We start from the raw sequence: 19,339 nt of genomic DNA on the forward strand, positions 1-19,339 counted from the left end.
TTACACTTTCATACAGACGAAACAAAAAGTGAGCTAGGGTTATTTTAACCACCAAAAACGTATATTTCCCCATATTTGGACACAGCAAACAACATAAAAGCAATGGTGAGTGATGACGTCACACCACGGACAAGATTATGAAAGTTTTAATTACTATAGGTGGCCCATCAGAAATCACGTAGGACGTCATTAAAATATAACTGTAGTTTCTATTTTGCCGGATACCATAATGAAATTTTAAACATCAATGCTGTAGTCTATTTTGTGTAATTAATGGAAACACGATTTTTGGCCATCTTTTTTTTGTATTTTGTTATGCATTCTGGTACAAAAATATAATGGTTAGGTCATTACCGATTAAATTTATGTTAATGTTTAGGAATTCAATGAGCATAAAGCACTCGTTTCAAAGTGAAATGCAAAGACTGTACCTCTTGTCAATTTCTCATCACTGCTTTAGCGACCTCAAGTGGCAGATTAGAAAACTGCATTTTTCACAAACGGATATTGTGAAAATTACCCTAATTCCTCAAATACTACAAATTGTTCTTTGAGAGAAGGGCTTTATTCATATTGGTTAGCTATTAAAGTCATATTTCCTCGTGCTTGATTGCTTCTTTCAGTAGGGCACTGTCAGATCCAGGAAGGTTTACAAAGGTCCTCCAGGACATAAGGAGAGGGCACTCTGCAGCATTTAATAAGTGAACCACTGAGGTTTGCATGTTAAGATCAGCATGTACAGACTTCTCATGCATGTTGCATGTAATCGGTGTGACAACCGCAATGTCTGCACCAAGGAGAATGTGTCACGATGTGTGTACGTTTTAATGAGGCGACAGGGAATTGTTGTTTTGTTTGCATGTTAGACAGTCAGAGGGGTCCTTAAATAATGAAAACATAAATGGGCATCCAAAAGCTTAGAATATAAGATTTATTAACGCATAGAAAAATTATAAAAATATACCTCCCACTACATTGCAAGATGGCTCCTTATTAAAATTGCACACATTTTCTCTAGCACACAGCACAGAGGTCATGCCTGAGGTGAATCTTTAAATGCATAGGCAAGCAACTAAAGCAACCTTCTCAGCATCTGAAACAAAGTTGTTCATTTATAAGACTGTATTTCTGTTTTTCTTAATTCACGCATAGCAACTGTTCGTCAAGGCTAAAGCTGTAGAAAAAAAAGGTAGTATAAATAGATGTTGTGCGACGTAAATGTAGTAAACATTAAGTCCAGAATATTTTTCTTCAGCCTTTAAAGTTCTGAAAGATCTCAGCAGCGTCCAACCAGGACCTGAAGCAGGCCAGACCCCGGTCTCGGATCTGTTTGCGTCCCTTGTCCGTGATCATGTCACCGTTCTCCTTCACGATCACCAGCTTGGGCACGGCTGTGATGTTGTAGCGCTTCTTCAACTCGCTGCAGGAACAAAACCAAAACAAGATGTCAAAAAAGGAAGTCGTCGACAAAATCTTTTAGCACGTTGAGCAGTAAAAGCGGTTTTCTCCTAAGACTAGGTATTAAAAGGAAAAAGGTGATGATAACCATAGAACAGAAAGTGGAACTTTCCATGCAAAACTATGGATGTGTTTCTGAAAAAGTGAATCGACACACTAGCAGGAGTTTTATTTACATCTTAAATGGCTTATTCTCTCTTATTATATCTACTATATTTGACAGTAAAAGCTAATTAAAGCTGTCATTACATCACAATGATGAGACAACAGCCACCACAGGAAGTACACTCGCCACAAAACACAAGAAACTGCTAACATGTTACTCTGTTATCTTCGTAATGACTAAAATATCTCATTTTCCCTGATTATATACACGATATTGGGTAATACCAATGCCAATCTACATAATGGCTCCACATGAGGGATTTCCACAGGCAGCAACATTCAGCTCAGAGATTCGGATTAACAAGGTGACCTCCATGTGCACTCCAGATAAACCTAAGAGATTCGAAGCAATGGTGTGACATGTGAATGTGTACTTTAGTGCATTACAAAGCGTGGTTGTGATACTGACTGCCTGTAGTCGTCCGTCCAGGGCAGAGCCAGCCAGTCTCCGTGCATGTCGTGGTAATACTCCACCATATCCTCGGTGGACTTGTCTGACGACACGAAGACCACCTCAAACTGCGCAGGGGGGTCTCTCTCCTCCACCAGCTCCGTGTAGAAGTCGCACAAGACGGGCGTGAAGTCCCTACAAGGTGGACACCATCCGGCAGAGAAGTAGATGCCCACTACTTTGTTCTTCAGAGCCTCTTCCGGGTCCACGTAGTCCCCATCTTTGTTGACGAGAGTCCGACCGGCAAACACTTCCACCATGGCTAATTCCCCTCGCTCAGCACAGCCTTTCTTTATTTATGTACTTTCAAACATGGTGCCCTCGCAGTCATGTTTATCTTTCCGTATAAAGCGCATTACAAGCCTATCGTCATACTGTAATCGGCAGCGGACCAATGACAACGCAGGAAATGTGTGACGTTAATCCACGTGGTTTCAAAGCCAAAGAGGTATTCAAATACAAGATGAAAGTGTCGGATATTTACCCGGTAGCGACACGTGTTATGATGTTCCAGACTTTTTTTTTAAATTTTTCATCTTAATAATCATGATTTAATTCTGCTCAAGAATAATAATAATTAGGCTGTAAGGCTGGTCTATGTTCATCCGTAAATGAATGAGTATTTCGTTGTGGACATACGTATGTTAGTAAACTTCACTTGACAACTGAATCTACCACTTTCAAAAAACAATCAACCCATCTATTAAACTGTCTGTAGGATTTTTGTATATCCTACTGGGAAACATTCATCTTTCAATTCCTTTTTTTGTGATTTCCTGCCTTTTTTGTGCTAAAACAACAAGTTTGATTAAAAAAAAAACGTTACAACAGGTTCATGTAAGGCAGGGGTGGGCAAATATTTGGACTCGAGGGCCGCATTGAGTTAACAAAATTGTCTGGGGGGCCAGAACATATACGTATTTAACACACACACACTATTTTATGCTTATCATTTTCCTTGAATTATTTGTCTAATTTTATCTGTAAAAGTGTTATCCTATATCAGTTGTATGTTCTCATATCCCTTTTTTAGGAGCACTTTAAACATCACACCACATCAAACTATGTCATTTAATTTTACAGTTTTGTTGTTTATTTTTTTTATTAAATCAGACATCCGACTTGCAAGTCATGTTGCCAGTTTGTATGTTAAAAGTTGAAGTTACTTAGAAAGCAACTGGCGGGCCGGATTCAAACGCTTGGTGGGCCGCATGTGGCCCCCGGGCCGTAGTTTGCCCACCCCTGATGTAAGGTATGGTAATGCTCTCACTTCATGATATTCATGCAACCATACATGTTTTCCCGTAACCAACGTATTGCAGTAACGCAATTTATTCACTAGAGGGGAGTATACTTTCAATACTTTTGAATACACAGGGCTTTTGTTTTCAATTAACTAGCCTTTAAAACAGCATGAAAACATGCAGTGACTTAAAGTTCTACAGATCTCTCATGTGTTGTTGATCCAACTACAACAATGCTACTAAATTTTGTATTATTTTGAAGGAATGTTTGGCTTGAAGTGTTATGATTTATGGATAAGTAAACAGTGAATTTGATTCTGTTTGTATTTCAAATGAATAACAGCGTACAGACAACACATACAGTACTACATTTGCACGTCGCTTTTGTTTCTCCTTCCCCTTGCAGCCGAGGGGACTGAGGTCACTTGGAAAGAAGGCCAGCCCGCTCTTCCTTCCTTGGCGGGTGTTCGCTTCCCATTTGTGGAGTCAAATGCCTGCGCTCACACACTGCTGAGACTTTTTCACAAGGGTTTAGTTGCTCTGGCAAAGCAATTTTCTGCCTTCACCACCATGACCTCCAATTCCAATTTAGCCAGCATGCGGCGGATGGTAGAGCAACTGAAACTGGAGGCCAGTGTGGAGAGAATGAAGGTAAGGAGAAGAAATGTAGGAAATCTTGCTTACATTACATTGAAAAGTCATTTTTTTTAAACTTATTCCACTGACCATTTTAACTATGTGAATGCATCATATGAGTATGAATACATAGAATTATTATTACGTATTAATGGCAGGTGTCCCAGGCGGCTGCAGAGCTCCAGCAGTACTGTCTCCAGAACGCAGGCAGGGATGCTCTGCTGGTCGGGGTCCCCACTGGGAGCAACCCCTTCAGGGAACCACGATCCTGCACTGTGGTGTGACATCGGTGACCTCTATTGGGACTCTGAGGATCAACATCACAATGGAAATAATATTTTTTGAAGCGAAACAGAAGGAAAACACACCAGAAGCATTGTGACATTCCATAATAAGTACAATAAAAGATAGGTAGTGGATGAGCTGTTACTTTTCATGGTTGAAGAACACACCAAAAGACGACCATGTTGACCAACATCGATGATGAACCTGTTTTTTTTTAAGACAAAATAAAAAACGATACAATAAAAAAATGATGTCACATTACTCGGCTGATTGTTTGCTGAATCAAATTCATTGATCATTATCTTAAAGGGGATCTGCACTCTTTTAGGGGAATTTTGCCCATCATTCACAATCAGAATTTCCCTTTTCTCTGCATCATAACATCATAACAATAAGTTAATTTGAGCTAGCTAACAATGCCCCTCATTGGGATACTTCACAAAAGCCAGTTGAAAGATTTCAGCATCGCTTTGAATCCAGTAATATTGTTTACGAAGCTGTGACGTCATCATCTATTCTACTCACAGCCACTAGAGGGCGGATTTGTATGATATCTGATGCATTGTGATGGAATATCTGGCAACGTCCTCTCTCTGTTGATGGACCTGCAAGGCAATAAGCTAATGATGTCATCTGTCACCGTTCTTTGTTTTATAGAATAGCTTTTAATAAGTATCAATGAAACTGTGTGAGTTGACGCCGTATTCAGGCTGTTAATTACCTCTTGGAATCTGACAGAATCATGGCTTCCTGCCACGGCCAAAAAAAAAAAAAAAGAGAGGAAACTGGCTCTTCCTGTTCAAAGCTGCAAAGACGCTCGGCAAATTTGACTCCGTGGACCCTTTCAGTTCACCATTACAGGAATGTATTGTACGGAGTAGTGGTGTAACCCAAAACAACCCATCAGGAAACCATGCTAAGCATGTATGGGTGTATTATAGATTTAATGTATGCATCTGTGTACTGTCACATCCATTTTCTATAACCGTATGCCTGAGCCTACGTGCCAGGGTATGCTGAACTGGTCTCCAGCCAATGGCAGGCCACATACAGACAAACTACTGTTATGGTATTTCTGCTATAATAATGTGAAAAGAGGAAATAACGCCATCTGCTGGCTAAGTTGCTCCCAAACGCCTTGTGGGTTTATCATAATGCCATTTTATTAGCATAATTCTTTTGTAACATTACGAAAAACAAACCAAACAAAAAAAGCAGTTTTAATTGGTTTGGGGGAAAGTTAAGTTATAATATTATGGGAATAAAGTCCAAATATTACAAGAGAGACTTTTACTGAGGAACTAATGAAGAACTAACGAGGAATGACTAAGGCACATACATTTAGAGTAGTTACTGATGAACTCATGAGGAACTAACTAAGGCACATACATTTAGAGTAGTTACTGATGAATGAATGAGGAACTAACTAAGGCACATACATTTAGAGTAGTTACTGATGAATGAATGAGGAACGAATGACTAAGGCACATACATTTAGAGTAGTTACTGATGAACTAATGATTAACTAATGATGAACTAATGACTAAAGCACATACATTTAGAGTAGTTACAGAGGAACTAATAAAGAACTAATGAGTAGAGTAGTTACAGAGGAACTAAGGCACATACATTTAGGGTTGTTACTGAGGAACTAATGAGGAACTAATGACTAGGGCACATCCATTTAGAGTTGTTACTGATGAACTCATGACTAGGGCACATACATTTAGAGTAGTTACTGATGAACAAATGATGAACTAATGACTAAAGCACATACATTTAGAGTAGTTACCGAGGAACTAATAAAGAACTAATGAGTAGAGTAGTTACAGAGGAACCAAGGCACATACATTTAGAGTAGTTACTGATGAGCTAATAAGGAACTAATGACTAAGGCACATGCATTTAGAGTAGTTACTGATGAACTAAGAAGGAACTAATGGGTGGAGTAGTTTCTGGGGAACTAAGGCACATGCATTTAGAGTAGTTACTGGTGAACTAATGATGAACTAATGACTAAGCCGCATACATTTAGAGTAGTTACTGCGGAGCTAATGAAGAACTAATGGGGAACTAATGGGTAGAGTAGTTACTGGGGAACTAAGGCACATGCATTTAGAGTACTTACTGGTGAACTAACGAGGAACTAATGACTAAGGCACATACATTTAGAGTAGTTACTGCGGAACTAATAAAGAACTAATGGGTGGAGTAGTTACTGGGGAACTAAGTCACATGCATTTAGAGTAGTTACTGGTGAACTGATGATGAACTAATGACTAAGCTGCATACATTTAGAGTAGTTACTGAGGAACTAATGAGGAACTAATGGGTAGAGTAGTCACTGGGGAACTAATGTGTAGTGGTTAGGACTATGCAGTGCAGTTGTACACTTAGCATATTCTTCAACCAATACCTTTCTGACTGTGTCAATCACAAGCGACCACTACTAGCATTCACTACTAGCATTCATCTAATGACATAATTCAGTGTAGTCAACTCTTCTGTCTTATTTGTGCTTTAGTTATCACGTGATTCTCCAGCCAGATGATAGAAAAGGTGCACTTGCTCTTCCTGAATAGCTAGAATGCACTCACATTCTCCTTTAAAGGTTGTGGGCGGGGAGCTGCATTGGGTTTCAGTCACCACCCCTCTTTCTATTCTGACACACAAACACACTCACACACACACACACACACACACACGTATGGAATTACTCTCACCATGGAGGACTCACTCCGGCCTGCGTTGTGCTCAGCTTTGGCCTTCAGGAATCTCATTCCTCAATGAAGGATATTAATGAGCACAGAGGGGGATCTTCAACACCTTTGTCCTCCTCACAGTTCCACACGCCGAATGTGGCCTTGTTGTAAGCGAGGACATGGCCAAGGTGTACAGACTGAGTATAGGGATAATAACAGGTAGGTTACTTCTTTATTGTCCCTTACATACGACATATGTAATGTATAATCCTTTCCTATATACATTCATGTTTGTGAATTTGCATAATGATCATGTTTGGAAATGTCCTTCACGTCCCGTGTTGGTCCACTTGGTAAATGTTTGAATGGAGCCAGCCGCCATAAAGCAGCTGCGATTGTTGCTCATTGTGAACACACGCTTTCCTCATGAGCATTTGTGTCACGCCAGATGACTTTCAACACTTAGCAGGAGGGAGAATAATTGGGATTCACCGTGTAGGGGTGTCATGACTCAGCAAGCGGCGCATTGTGACACAATGTCCAACAGGTGCAATGTGATTGGCGATAACGTCTGACAGTGTTCCAAAATCATTGTCAGCATTTGGAATGCTCATGAAAAAATATGGGCGTTTTAATAAAAAAAGACCATGTATTAAATCATCAATCAGCAAAATATCTTACTATTATTTCATATTTTAATTAAAATAGAATTTCATAAATTGTAAAAATAAACAAATGTATACATGTAATAAAAAACATCTATATTTAAGTGATCAACAATAAGATTATTTAAATTTTAAAAATACACATATGATAAAACATCAGAAGATATTATGATATTATGATATTATGATATTTTTACATTTTTAATATATAACGGACCTATGTTAAAATGTGCCAAAATATTATTTTTAATAAAGTTTTAATAAAAATAACCATATGTAAAATGTATTCATTAAAAATATGACTTAATAATTCATAAAATAAAACTAATATACAACTATAAAATACATTTGAAAAATAATTGAATAAAAACACATCTACATGAAAATCATCAACAAAAATATTATTTAAGTTGAAAAAACACACATGATAAAATATCATATGTTATTATTATGATTATTTCACATTTAAAAATGACCTCCATGAACATGAGCAAAAATACAATTTAAGTTTAACAATAATAATAAACATACGATAAAAGATCATCAAACATTTTCCTATTAAAAATACACATATGATAAATGGTCACCATTGTTTTGAATTTGAAGTGTAAACAAATTCCCCAACGTTGACAGGAAATAACATCTTTGTGTACCTGCAGCTCTGGCCTTATGCAACTACTCCACGGCTGATTGGAACGTCACCATCGAGTCTGCCAATCAAACGGAGGCCCCGTGTCATCACCATGGAAACGGAAACAAATGCACAGGTAGGTCAGGAATAGGACTTTAAAGGGACGGCTGCAGATCCTTCCTTTACTTACCCTCCCTCGGGACAATGACAAAAACTGCAGTAAAAATCCACTTTAATGCATCATTTCAAGGAGTATTCGCTTGTCATTCTGGTTAGGGTTGGTCATTGGCAGCCAAAAATGACAAAAAACGTCAGCTTCCAAACTCTTCAAAGGCCAGTACGTCTGTGAAAAAAACACAACTGCATAAATAGACTTACAAGTAAACTAAGCTAAGCTAAACAAACAAAGCCACAACAACTACATGGCTGCAAATTTGCCATCTTTTTCTTTGTATCCAAGATTAAAGTGAAAAAGAGTTGACATGTTGCGCACTAAAAGCAATAAAACATAAAAGCTAAGATGAGCTAACCGGGTTCGACTCAAACATAATGAAAAGACTCCTTCAGTTCTGCTCCCACAGTGAATGCTACAGGACTTCAATCATTCCACACACCGTCCAGCTCTACAGTAAAATACCTCACCTCTAAAATAAACAATCTTATTTATATTATGGAAAACTACATGGCGATCACACAATTGTTAAGTCTTTTCAACTTTGTAAGTGGATCTTTTCCATCGCTGCCAGTCTGGTCTCCCATGAAGCGCTCTCATTGATGTTCACCAGAGCAGGCAGTATTCTTTTACAAGCTAACATGCAAAGGTAATCTAATGGAAAGTCTAATAAAGATAGCGGTGGCTTGTAGGCTCAGAGTGACACTGTGTGTCGTGTCCACCGTTACAACTTTTAATGGCCGCTTTAGGGTCTGACTGAATGTGTTTTATGGGGGATGTTTCGCTAAGGAAATGACATGCGTGCTTGATGACGACGCCAAGCGATACAGAAGACTTCCCCCTCCGGACTAGATCATATTACAGTCTATTTTTATACCGCTTCATAACACAAGGTGAGCTACTAAATCAAAGGAGGCCATGCTGACAGCGATTGGCCCACATTTCAATCAATTGATAGACAAAAAGGGTGTCGAGTATGTCAAGACAGACAGTTAGTTAACAGGACGAAATAGTTAGCATGAATTGATTACCGTGAAACGACGTTATAAGGCACGGTGGAGTAATAAGGGACAATTTTCAGGGGTAATAAGGGACAATTTTCGGGGCAATAACGGACAATTTTTGGGGTAATAAGTGACAATTTTTGAGGTAATAAGGGACAATTTTCAGGGCAATAAGGGACAATTTGTGGGGTAATAAGGAACAATTTTCAGGGGCAGTAAGGGACAATTTTTGGGGCAATAAGTGACAATTTTCAAGAGTAATAAGGGACAATTTTCAGTGCAATAAGGGGCAATTTTAAGGGGTAATAAGGGACAATTTTCAAGGGTAATAAGGGACAATTTTCAAGGGTAATGAGGGACAATATTCAGGGCAATAAGGGGCAATTTTCGGGGTAATAAGGGACAATTTTTGGGGCAATAAGGGACAATTTTCGGGGCAATAAGGGACAATTTTCAAGGGTAATAAGGGACAATTTTCAAGGGTAAAAAGGGACAATTTTTGGGGTAATAAGGGACAATTTTCAGGTTAATAAGGGACAATTTTTGGGGTAATAAGGGACCATTTTTGGGGTAGTGAGGGACAATTTTTGGGGTAATAAGGAACAATTTTCAGGGGTAATAAGGGACAATTCTCGGGGCAATAAGGGACAATTTTCAGGAAAATGTTTTAAATGTAATTCTGCCTTTTCATGTTAAACAAGAAGCTGCTTTGTGTTGTTGTTTTTTTCAAAGAAGCATATATTCTTGAACAAATTGTTCAAAAAACATTTTCCCGAAAATTGTCCCTTATTACTCCGTCATCCCTTATAACCCCGTTTTACGGTACTTAATTCAAGACGTCTTTAAGCAACTGAGGCAAAATGGAGTGCTTTATTTGGCTGCAACCTGCAGAGGCGCTGTTGAGTTAATGTCAACTAGTTTGCCGTCTAAACAAAAAAACAACACATCAAAGTTGAACTATCATAACTCCACGCAGACCTCCTTCTTCGCCACAGGACAGAAGTATGGAACTAGGAACTGATATTTAGCTGAAACTTATCTATGTTCTACTACAGATTACGAAAGAATGGAATAAGGTAGAAACAAACTTTGTACCATGCCTATATAGCGCAATAACGCAATATTTTGTGTGTCACATCATCAAAAATGGCTGATACTGAGAGGAACAACTTTTGAAAAATGGCTGGGATTTTTAAGGATTTTTCCTTTAATTGGCTCACAAATTATCACAGTGAGCCGAATATAAGATAGTGCTTTGTCCTTAGAACTCAAAACTGATCAGTTTGAAACCAATATGTTGTGTCTCCAGCACCCACCTCACAAACAGAAGAGTGGAACGGCCATTTTTCCAAATGCCCGGAAGAACTCCACCACTACTGCATCCACGGGGAATGTCGCTATATCAAAGACCAGAAGACGCCATCTTGCAGGTGAGTGGTTTCTAATAAAACACAGTTCGTTAGAGGTGGTTTCAATTGATGTTCCTCCCTCAGGTGTCAGCATGGTTACGTTGGTTCCAGGTGTGAGTACATAGACCTGGACTGGCAGATAGGAGAAAGGCGACAGTTAATCATCATCTGCATCATTGCGGCACTCGTGCTCCTCATTCTTCTCATCTTGTTCGTCTTCATCTGTTCACAGTGAGTGTAAAAATCTGTAAAGTTGATCCTGTACTCAAGTTAAAGTCTTTCGTTGTCACTTTCTTGCTTTACGGGCCACACTTTACAAGACTCAAAACTACCACTCCCTATTCTACCTTTTTATGAGCTCTTCCAAACATGAAAGCTCCTGTTGTGTTTCTACACCCAAAGTTCCTGGAATGTTTCTGTAAAATAATAGCATCATTAATTTCTTCCAGAGGGCCATCTCCAACCATGGGAAGAATCCAAGAGATACTGTAATCATTGTTTCTCTATCAGTCGCAGGTGCAGATTGTGTCGGAAGAAAGGACGACAGAGGGAGGAACCGAGGAACGGGACTGAGAAGCTCCATATGATGGACACCAGTGGACATACCTTAACACCAGACCCAATGGAAGCTCTACACAACAACGATGTATGAGATGAGAGTGTCTGGGAACAGTTTGGGATGTTGTCGTTCGGACACGCAGGGACGACCAAAGTTCAAGGCCTGCAGGCCGGTCAGGGATGAGTCCTCCTGAGTCTGTCCAAGATGGTTATCATGAGGAATACAAAGAAACCAGAAACAAGCTGGAGATACCCTGTTGGATTCTCCATAAAGACAAGCTGGATATCATTCAGGCCGTGTTGTCAGCGAAATCCTTTTATTCCACTGCAGAGGAGCAACGGGCACCCGCAGTCTTTCAAGAACGGCCAACTGCTGTGGGCTAAACAAATAAAATGTTGCTGCAGAACAGATGGTTGCTTGAGTTACACTCAGTAGAGGAGGGCAGAAGATAGTTAACCACTGACTTTCTAATGTCGACAAATACATTCACGTTTTCCAAAGTGCTTAAATGAACAGTTACCAATCAGTTCCTGCACGTGTTCATCACAAAGACATCTTGGCAACCCATAAGATTGAATCCCAGACAGTAAACCAAACCTAAACCTTAAGGCTAACTGCAATCTCTAACCCTAAACCAACCAACTTTGTGTACCATTTGTTGAATTGTCTACCTTACCCTTTGTCATGTTTTGGTTGTTTTTGTTGAGAAATTAGATTTTTTTCCCTCTCACTAACTTTAGTGCTAACCCTAACCTTAATCCCTTAGCGTTAAAGCTAACCCAAATGACTCATCACTTCAGTCTAACTTTAACCCTACTGGTCTATCAGTTAACTCAACTATCTGCAGTCTGATTTCTATTATTTTGGTTGTTTCTGACAAACAAGAGGATGATTCCTCCTCAGTCTGACTCTAAACCTCAAGGCGAACCCTAACCCTTGTTGGTTTACTGTTTGGATCCTCCATTATCCTATCTTGGCTTCATCCCGGATCACATGTTCACTGCCAAAGGAAAACTGCACTTTTTGTGGGATTTTGCCCATCATTCATAATCCTTATGTGAAACATGTGCAAACATGTCTTTCCGTTTTCTGTGCTTTCTAAACAGAGAAGAACAGCTAGCATGAGGCAGCTAACAATAGCAGCTGAATTTGAAATAATGTATCTTAAAGTCATCACACATTTATTTGAAGCAATATCATTTAGACAAGGTCTCAATTATTTACTTACTTTGTTGACTGATACAGCAAAGTGTCGATAGAGCATAAAGATCGACATTTAAGCATCACTACCGAGCGGTAATGTAAGCTAGCTAGCTAGCTACTCCATTAGCTAATGGAGTTGAATTGAATTTATCAGCTCAACGGGGAGCACAAGTCAGGACACGACATTGTAAGTGACAAGTGACATTTACCCCTGAAAATTGTCCCTTATTACCCCGGAAATTGTCCCTTATTACCCTTGAAAATTGTTCCTTATTACCCCTGAAAATTGTCCCATATTACCCTAAAAATTATACCCTTATAATTTTTAGGGTCAGGGGTAATATTATTACCCCTGAAAATTGTCCCTTCTTACCCCCGAAAATTGTTACTTACTACCCCAAAAATTGTCCCTTATTAGACCGAAACTTGTCCTTTATTACCCTGAAAATTGTCGCTTATGACTTTGAAAATTGTCCCTTATTACCCTGAAAATTGTCACTTATGACCCTGAAAATTGTCCCTTATTACCCTGAAAATTGTCCCTTATTAGACAAAAAATGGTCCCTTATTACCCCTGACAATTGTCCCTTATTACCTCTGAAAATTGTCCCTTATTACCCCTGAAAATTGTCCTTTATTACCCTGAAAATTGTCCCTTATTCCCCCGAAAATTGTCCCTTATTACCCCGAAAATTGTCCCTTATTACCCTGAAAATTGTCCCTTATTACCCTTGAAAATTGTCCCCTATTACCCTGAAAATTGTCCCTTATTACCCTTGAAAATTGTCCCTTATTACTCCTGAAAATTGTCCCTTATTACCCCGAAAATTGTCCCTTATTACCTCGAAAATTGTCCCTTATTGCCCCGAAAATTGTCCCTTACTACCCCTGAAAATTGTCCCTTATTACCCTGAAAATTGTCCCTTATTGCCCCAAAATTGTCCCTTAATACCCCGAAAATTGTCCCTTATTACCCCGAAAATTGTCCCTTATTACCCCTGAAAATTGTCCCTTATTACCTCGAAAATTGTCCCTTATTGCCCCGAAAATTGTCCCTTACTACCCCTGAAAATTGTCCCTTATTACCCTGAAAATTGTCCCTTATTGCCCCCAAATTGTCCCTTATTACCCCGAAAATTGTCCCTTATTACCCCTGAAAATTGTCCCTTATTACCCCAAAAATTGTCCCTTATTACCCCGAAAATTGTCCCTTATTACCCCTGAAAATTGTCCCTTATTACCCCAAAAATTGTCCCTTATTACCCCAACAATTGTCCCTAGCATGAGCGCTATATGCTAACGCTATGAGAATGGCGTAGTGTAGGTGAATCCCATTAAGTGCATTGTTAGCCGCTGCATGCTAGCAGTTTTTCCTCTGTTTAGAACGCAAAGAAAAGGCAATTTAAAAAAAGGTTTTCCTACCTCAAAGTTTTCCTTTGAGGTAAGTCAACCAACCCTCTACTTCACAGTTTTCACTTCGATCTTATCCAATCATATCGCTACGCGGTTTACCTCCAGAATGTTCCAAAAGCAAGGCTTGTTTCTATTTACGTTTTACACCACAAGCTACATTTTTGTTGGAGTGCTACATATAAAAGGAAGCAGTTTCAGACTCCAAACGTGAAGAAGTACATACAAGGACGACTTGTATCTAAGTGTACATTTGGAGCCAAGCGGCGTCCCGGTGGAACAGTGGAGCCAGTGTAGCGTGGGAATACCCGCCCACTGTTAGCATGCTTCACTGAATATTTAATAGCAAGGTTAGTGAAGTCGGCTCTCTTATTTAAGTTTTCATTGGTCTGCTGTTTGTATTTATATGAAGTCTCACTGTATCCATCATAAAACAAACCCACCATTGTCTGGTGTACTTGTATTATTATTATTATTGTTATTATTTTGAAAGCACATCAGTAAGGGACTGGTTGGTTGCAGCATGGTGTTGGAATGTTGTAATATCACCAAGGCAGTTAGCAGGGTAACGTCTCACGAGTCCACACATTCCCCGATCACCCTCCCACCCAACGGAAGCCTCCTGCTAACTTTACGTTGGCATTCTCCTACCTAAGATTTAAATAAAATCCACAAATCCGCAGGGTCGGGAATGCTGACTCAGGAACGGGAGGGGATCCCAGGCGGGAGGACCACCTGCAGCGTCACGTGACTTTTCTTTTCCATGACTTTTGACCTAATTTCAGGTGACCATTGTGTCTCTCTCCACACGAGGCTGTGGAATGTGTGGTAGTTTCTATATGAGGGGTGTGGCTGCGGCTTTGATAAGGATGACAGATAGCAGCCGGACTGCTCTCAGACATTTATTGACACAGACACACTGAGCACAGGGCCTCTCGCTAACATGTGCTGTGGTGTGTGTGTGTGTGTGTGTGTGTGTGTGTAACAGCTGAGATGTCACTGGCAGCAACTTTGATGGGGACATGCCTGGTAAAGCTCCTAAACACAATGAAAACATCAAAGCGTCTATTGCATAAGTTACATCAAGCATTCTGCCTTTATGAGCTAAATAACGCTGAGAAACGTATTTATTTAACATGTTGACTGAACCGTGGTGCGTTCATGGTCTCCCCACTTGAAGACTTGGGGAAACACACCTTGATGAGTGTAAAAATTATCTTGCCAGGTTAAAAAAAAAAAAAAAACAGAAAAGAGGCGACTCAGCTTCCATTTGAAGAAAAACAGCGACCTCTACTGGATGTACAAGGAAACACTAGCAAGGTGTACAAAGTTCGGTTTAGTTTAGATAGAATCGATTTTTATGGGGGGAAAAGTAGCTATTTTCAAGGAAAAAAGTTGATAATTCAGTTGAACAAATCAAAACTGCAGAAAAAAATGTTGTATATTCCAATCCAATATTGATATATTTTCTAGAAAAAAATCTCTGTATTTAAGTATATGTGTATTTTGTTTATTAAACACTAATTATTAAGTTTAATGTTAGTTTAACTAACAAAGAAAAGTCGGTAACTTAAATACATGCAACTTTAGCTCACTTTTGGTGTATAAAACTAACAAAATAAAGTTTTTAATTTTTTTTAGCTTTTAGATACCAAAAGTTGCCAAAAGTGTATACCAAAAGTGTATATGACTTCGTTTAGCTATATATGGGCTTATTATTCATATTTGAGTGTCTTTAAGGCCAAATCTATAGGAAGGGGCTGTTTTGCGTCACACGTCAATCATGTTTTCCGCCCAAGTGATGCTGAGAGACTACTTGAGGTGCGTCAGCAACCAGAAGGAGAAGGAAAGGTCAGTTGGAGCTGAGCTCTGCGTCAAGACGCACGTTGGAGAGGAAATCGGAATCCTGTTTTTGTGAGGGTAAGTTCGTATGAACAATGTCTTTGGCGGATTAGAAGAAGAAGAAAAAAAGGATGTCAGGGGAATGGAGCGAGCAGGGTTCCTCGGGCTCATCCTTCAACATGAGCTCCACCAACGCCACCAACTGCGATCCTCTCCACACGGCAGATCAGGCCAATCTTGGTGCGGATGGCGCGGCTGCCGTGCGCATCGTCATCTCGGTGGTGTATTCGCTGGTGTGCGCGCTGGGTCTGGTGGGCAACGTGCTGGTGCTCTACCTGATGAAGTACAAACAAGCGTGGAAGAAGTCCTCCATCAACCTCTTCGTGACCAGTTTGGCTGTGACGGACTTCCAGTTCGTGCTGACGCTGCCCTTCTGGGCGGTGGAGAACGCGCTGGACTTCACCTGGCTGTTCGGGCGCGCCATGTGCAAGACGGTGTCCTTCGTGACGGCGATGAATATGTACGCTAGCGTCTTCTTCCTCACCGCCATGAGCGTGGCGCGCTACAGCTCGCTCGCCTCGGCGCTGAAGGGCAGGCGGAGACGCCCCCTGCGGTGCACGGCGCGCTGGGTGGCCGCCTCAATTTGGGTAGCCGCCGCCTGCGCCGCGCTGCCCCACGCCGTCTTCTCCACCACCGTCACCGTCTCCGGCGAAGAGGACCTGTGCTTGGTGAAGTTCCCCGACAGTGACGGCAGCGCGCAGCTGTGGTTGGGGCTCTACCACTCCCAAAAAGTGCTCCTGGGCTTCGTGGCACCGCTGGCCATCATCTCGGCCAGCTACCTTCTCCTGCTGCGCTTCATCACCTCCAAGAACATCAACACGTCCAGCGCCAAGCGCCGCGCCAAGGTGACCAAGTCCGTCACCATCGTGGTGCTCTCCTTCTTCCTCTGTTGGCTGCCCAACCAGGCGCTCACAGCGTGGGGGATCCTCATCAAACTCAACGTGGTGCACTTCACCTACGAGTACTACACCACCCAGGTGTACGTCTTCCCCGTGTCCGTGTGCCTGGCGCACTCCAACAGCTGCCTCAACCCGGTGCTCTACTGCCTGATGAGGCGGGAGTTCCGCAAGGCGCTCAGGAAGCTCTTCTGGAGGATGACTTCGCCCGCACTCACCACCATCAGGCCCATCACGGGCACCACCAAGCCCGAGGCAGAGGACCACGGACGCGGCTTGGTGCCACTTAACTGCCCCAAGGAACCGGCAGTGGTCTTCTATCCTCCTGGGGCGGCCATGTAGATCCACGGGGACTAGATTCTTGTGAACTAACGTCTTTGTTTTTCATGCATTTTACATTTTTACCTCCCCAAATGATGACTCTGACTTAGACACAAATGTTATGTTTACGCTAATCAAAGATCCATGAGATCACACGACTTATGTATCTGCTGTTTTTAAGGATCTACTGTCAAAACGGTAATCTGCCATCCCCTATGCGATGGGAGTGATCTGCTGTTTTTAAGGATTTAGTGCAAAAACTTTCATTAGATGTGACGGGAGTGATCTGCTGTTTTTAATGATCTGGTACAAAAACGTTATTCAAAGATCCTCTGTGATGGGAGTGATCTGCTGTTTTTAACGATCTGGTACAAAAACGTTATTCAAAGATCCTCTATGTGATGGGAGTGATCTGCTGTTTTTAATGATCTGGTACAAAAACGTTATTCAAAGATCCTCTGTGATGGGAGTGATCTGCTGTTTTTAACGATCTGGTACAAAAACGTTATTCAAAGATCCTCTATGTGATGGGAGTGATCTGCTGTTTTTAATGATCTGGTACAAAAACGTTATTCAAAGATCCTCTATGTGATGGGAGTGATCTGCTGTTTTTTACGATCTGGTACAAAAACGCTATTCAAAGATCCTCTGTGATGGGAGTGATCTGCTGTTTTGAACGATCTGGTACAAAAACGTTATTCAAAGATCCTCTATGTGATAGGAGTGATCTGCTGTTTTTTACGATCTGGTACAAAAACGCTATTCAAAGATCCCCTATGCGATGGGAGTGATCTGCTGTTTTTAATGATCTGGTACAAAAACGTTTTTCAAAGATCCTCAATGTGATGGGAGTGATCTGCTGTTTTTAAGGATTTAGTGCAAAAACGTTATTCAAAGATCCTCTATGTGATGGGAGTGATCTGCTGTTTTTAACGATCTTATACAAAAACGCTATTCAAAGATCCCCTATGCGATGGGAGTGATCTGCTGTTTTTAACGATCTGGTACAAAAACGTTATTCAAAGATCCTCTATGTGATGGGAGTGATTTGCTGTTTTTAATGATCTGGAACAAAAACATTATTCAAAGATTCTCTATGTGATGGGAGTGATCTGCTGTTTTTAACAATCTGGTACAAAAACGTTATTCAAAGATCCCCTATGCGATGGGAGTGATCTGCTGTTTTTAAGGACCTACTGTAAATACACTCTTCAAAGATTGCACATATGACAGGAGCAAAAAAAACATGCATCAAAGATCCTCTATGTGACTGGATCACCCTGCTGTTTTTAAGGATATATTGCAAAAATGTTTCTCAAAGATTATCTATCAGATAGGAGTGTATTGCTATTTTTAAGGACTTTACTGCAAAAACACTGGACTAAGATCCTCTCTATGACAGAATACTTGTGTTGTTTTCAGGATCTTCTGCAAAAGTGCTAGTCAAAGATCTTATATGTGACGGGAGCGATTTGCTGTTGTTAAGGCTCTCCTGCAGAAATGCTAGTCAAAGATCCTGGACGTGACAGGAGTGGTCTGTTGTTTTTAAGGATCTACTGCAAAAGCAAGATTCAAAGACCCTCTATGTTACAGGAGTGTTCTGCTGTTTTTAAGGATCTACTGCAAAAGCAAGATTCAAAGATCCTCTATGTTACAGGAGTGCTCTACTGTTTTTAAGGATCTACTGCAAAAGCAAGATTCAAAGATCCTCTATGTTACAGGAATGCTCTGCTGTTTTTAAGGATCTACTACAAAAGCAAGATTCAAAGATCCTCTATGTTACAGGAGTGCTATGCTGTTTTTAAGGACCTACTGCAAAACTACTAATCAAAGATCTACATCCATGACACAAGAGTGCGCTGCTGTTTTTATAAACTACCGCAAAACCACTAGCCCAAGATCCTCACTATGACAGGAGTGCTTTGCTGTTTTTAAGGACCGACGGGAAAACCACTACTCCAAGATCTTCTATGACAGGAGTGCTTTGGTATGTGGTTAGTCTGTCCTAAGACTAACTGATGGACCTGATTTGGCCCATGGGCCACCTGTTAAATAGCCATGCTTTTCAGCTTTTTTCTCAAACTGTGTTACAAGAACCACTGATGGTACGCGGGATCATTCTAGGAGTTAGCAGGAGCAACAGAGATTTAAAAAAAAAAAATAGACTTCAAGCCAAACCTTGGTTGTTGAACGCCCCAGTTTTTGGTTCTGGAACTATTATTATTG

The 19,339-nt window shown here is 40.6% G+C and overlaps 4 protein-coding genes and 1 long non-coding RNA gene across 7 annotated transcripts; 3 read left to right on the forward strand and 2 right to left on the reverse strand.

The window, feature by feature from the left end:
* Nucleotides 1–21: 21 nt before the first annotated feature.
* Nucleotides 22–4,490, forward strand: gng10 (guanine nucleotide binding protein (G protein), gamma 10). Of its 3 annotated transcripts, none has more exons than XM_058064163.1 (3): nt 22–105; nt 3,725–3,969; nt 4,113–4,490. In XM_058064163.1, exons 2-3 carry the CDS (start codon nt 3,889–3,891, stop codon nt 4,236–4,238), a joined length of 207 nt encoding a protein of 68 aa, XP_057920146.1. In that variant the 5' UTR covers nt 22–105; nt 3,725–3,888; the 3' UTR covers nt 4,239–4,490. The 3 variants fall into 3 exon arrangements, with proteins under 3 accessions (XP_057920146.1, XP_057920145.1, XP_057920147.1); XM_058064162.1 differs by lacking the exon at nt 22–105 and adding an exon at nt 1,850–2,522; XM_058064164.1 differs by lacking the exon at nt 22–105 and having other exon boundaries at nt 3,484–3,969.
* nxnl2 (nucleoredoxin like 2) lies at nt 918–2,465 on the reverse strand. The gene is made up of 2 exons (XM_058064161.1): nt 2,033–2,465; nt 918–1,420 (listed from the first exon to the last, which is right to left on the reverse strand). Exons 1-2 carry the CDS (start codon nt 2,332–2,334, stop codon nt 1,252–1,254), a joined length of 471 nt encoding a protein of 156 aa, XP_057920144.1. The 5' UTR covers nt 2,335–2,465; the 3' UTR covers nt 918–1,251.
* Nucleotides 3,477–8,396, reverse strand: LOC131112266 (uncharacterized). Its single transcript, XR_009121373.1, has 5 exons — nt 8,260–8,396; nt 6,963–7,138; nt 4,385–4,443; nt 4,100–4,261; nt 3,477–3,942 (listed from the first exon to the last, which is right to left on the reverse strand). It is a non-coding gene; the product is annotated as an uncharacterized LOC131112266 (long non-coding RNA).
* btc (betacellulin, epidermal growth factor family member) lies at nt 6,926–14,459 on the forward strand. The gene is made up of 5 exons (XM_058064160.1): nt 6,926–7,160; nt 8,266–8,373; nt 10,723–10,843; nt 10,907–11,053; nt 11,333–14,459. Exons 1-5 carry the CDS (start codon nt 7,121–7,123, stop codon nt 11,472–11,474), a joined length of 558 nt encoding a protein of 185 aa, XP_057920143.1. The 5' UTR covers nt 6,926–7,120; the 3' UTR covers nt 11,475–14,459.
* Nucleotides 14,460–15,765: 1,306 nt separating this feature from the next.
* rxfp3 (relaxin family peptide receptor 3) lies at nt 15,766–19,320 on the forward strand. Its single transcript, XM_058064158.1, has one exon. The coding sequence runs from the start codon at nt 15,968–15,970 to the stop codon at nt 17,132–17,134; it is 1,167 nt and encodes a 388-aa protein (XP_057920141.1). The 5' UTR covers nt 15,766–15,967; the 3' UTR covers nt 17,135–19,320.
* Nucleotides 19,321–19,339: the final 19 nt, after the last annotated feature.

The sequence above is a fragment of the Doryrhamphus excisus genome, chromosome 2 (assembly GCF_030265055.1).
Source record: "Doryrhamphus excisus isolate RoL2022-K1 chromosome 2, RoL_Dexc_1.0, whole genome shotgun sequence".
Lineage (NCBI taxonomy): Eukaryota > Metazoa > Chordata > Actinopteri > Syngnathiformes > Syngnathidae > Doryrhamphus > Doryrhamphus excisus.

Excerpts from the sequence above, each read along its gene's own strand:
- rxfp3 (XM_058064158.1), top strand. The coding sequence starts at position 15,968 with ATGTCAGGGGAATGGAGCGAGCAGGGTTCCTCGGGCTCATCCTTCAAC.
- gng10 (XM_058064163.1), top strand. The coding sequence starts at position 3,889 with ATGACCTCCAATTCCAATTTAGCCAGCATGCGGCGGATGGTAGAGCAA. Across the intron at positions 3,970-4,112 it reads CCAGTGTGGAGAGAATGAAG|GTGTCCCAGGCGGCTGCAGA; the intron begins GTAAGGAGAAGA and ends TATTAATGGCAG.
- btc (XM_058064160.1), top strand. The coding sequence starts at position 7,121 with ATGGCCAAGGTGTACAGACTGAGTATAGGGATAATAACAG. Across the intron at positions 7,161-8,265 it reads GAGTATAGGGATAATAACAG|CTCTGGCCTTATGCAACTAC; the intron begins GTAGGTTACTTC and ends GTGTACCTGCAG. Across the intron at positions 8,374-10,722 it reads AAACGGAAACAAATGCACAG|CACCCACCTCACAAACAGAA; the intron begins GTAGGTCAGGAA and ends TTGTGTCTCCAG.
- nxnl2 (XM_058064161.1), bottom strand. The coding sequence starts at position 2,334 with ATGGTGGAAGTGTTTGCCGGTCGGACTCTCGTCAACAAAGATGGGGAC. Across the intron at positions 1,421-2,032 it reads TGGACGGACGACTACAGGCA|CGAGTTGAAGAAGCGCTACA; the intron begins GTCAGTATCACA and ends TTGTTCCTGCAG.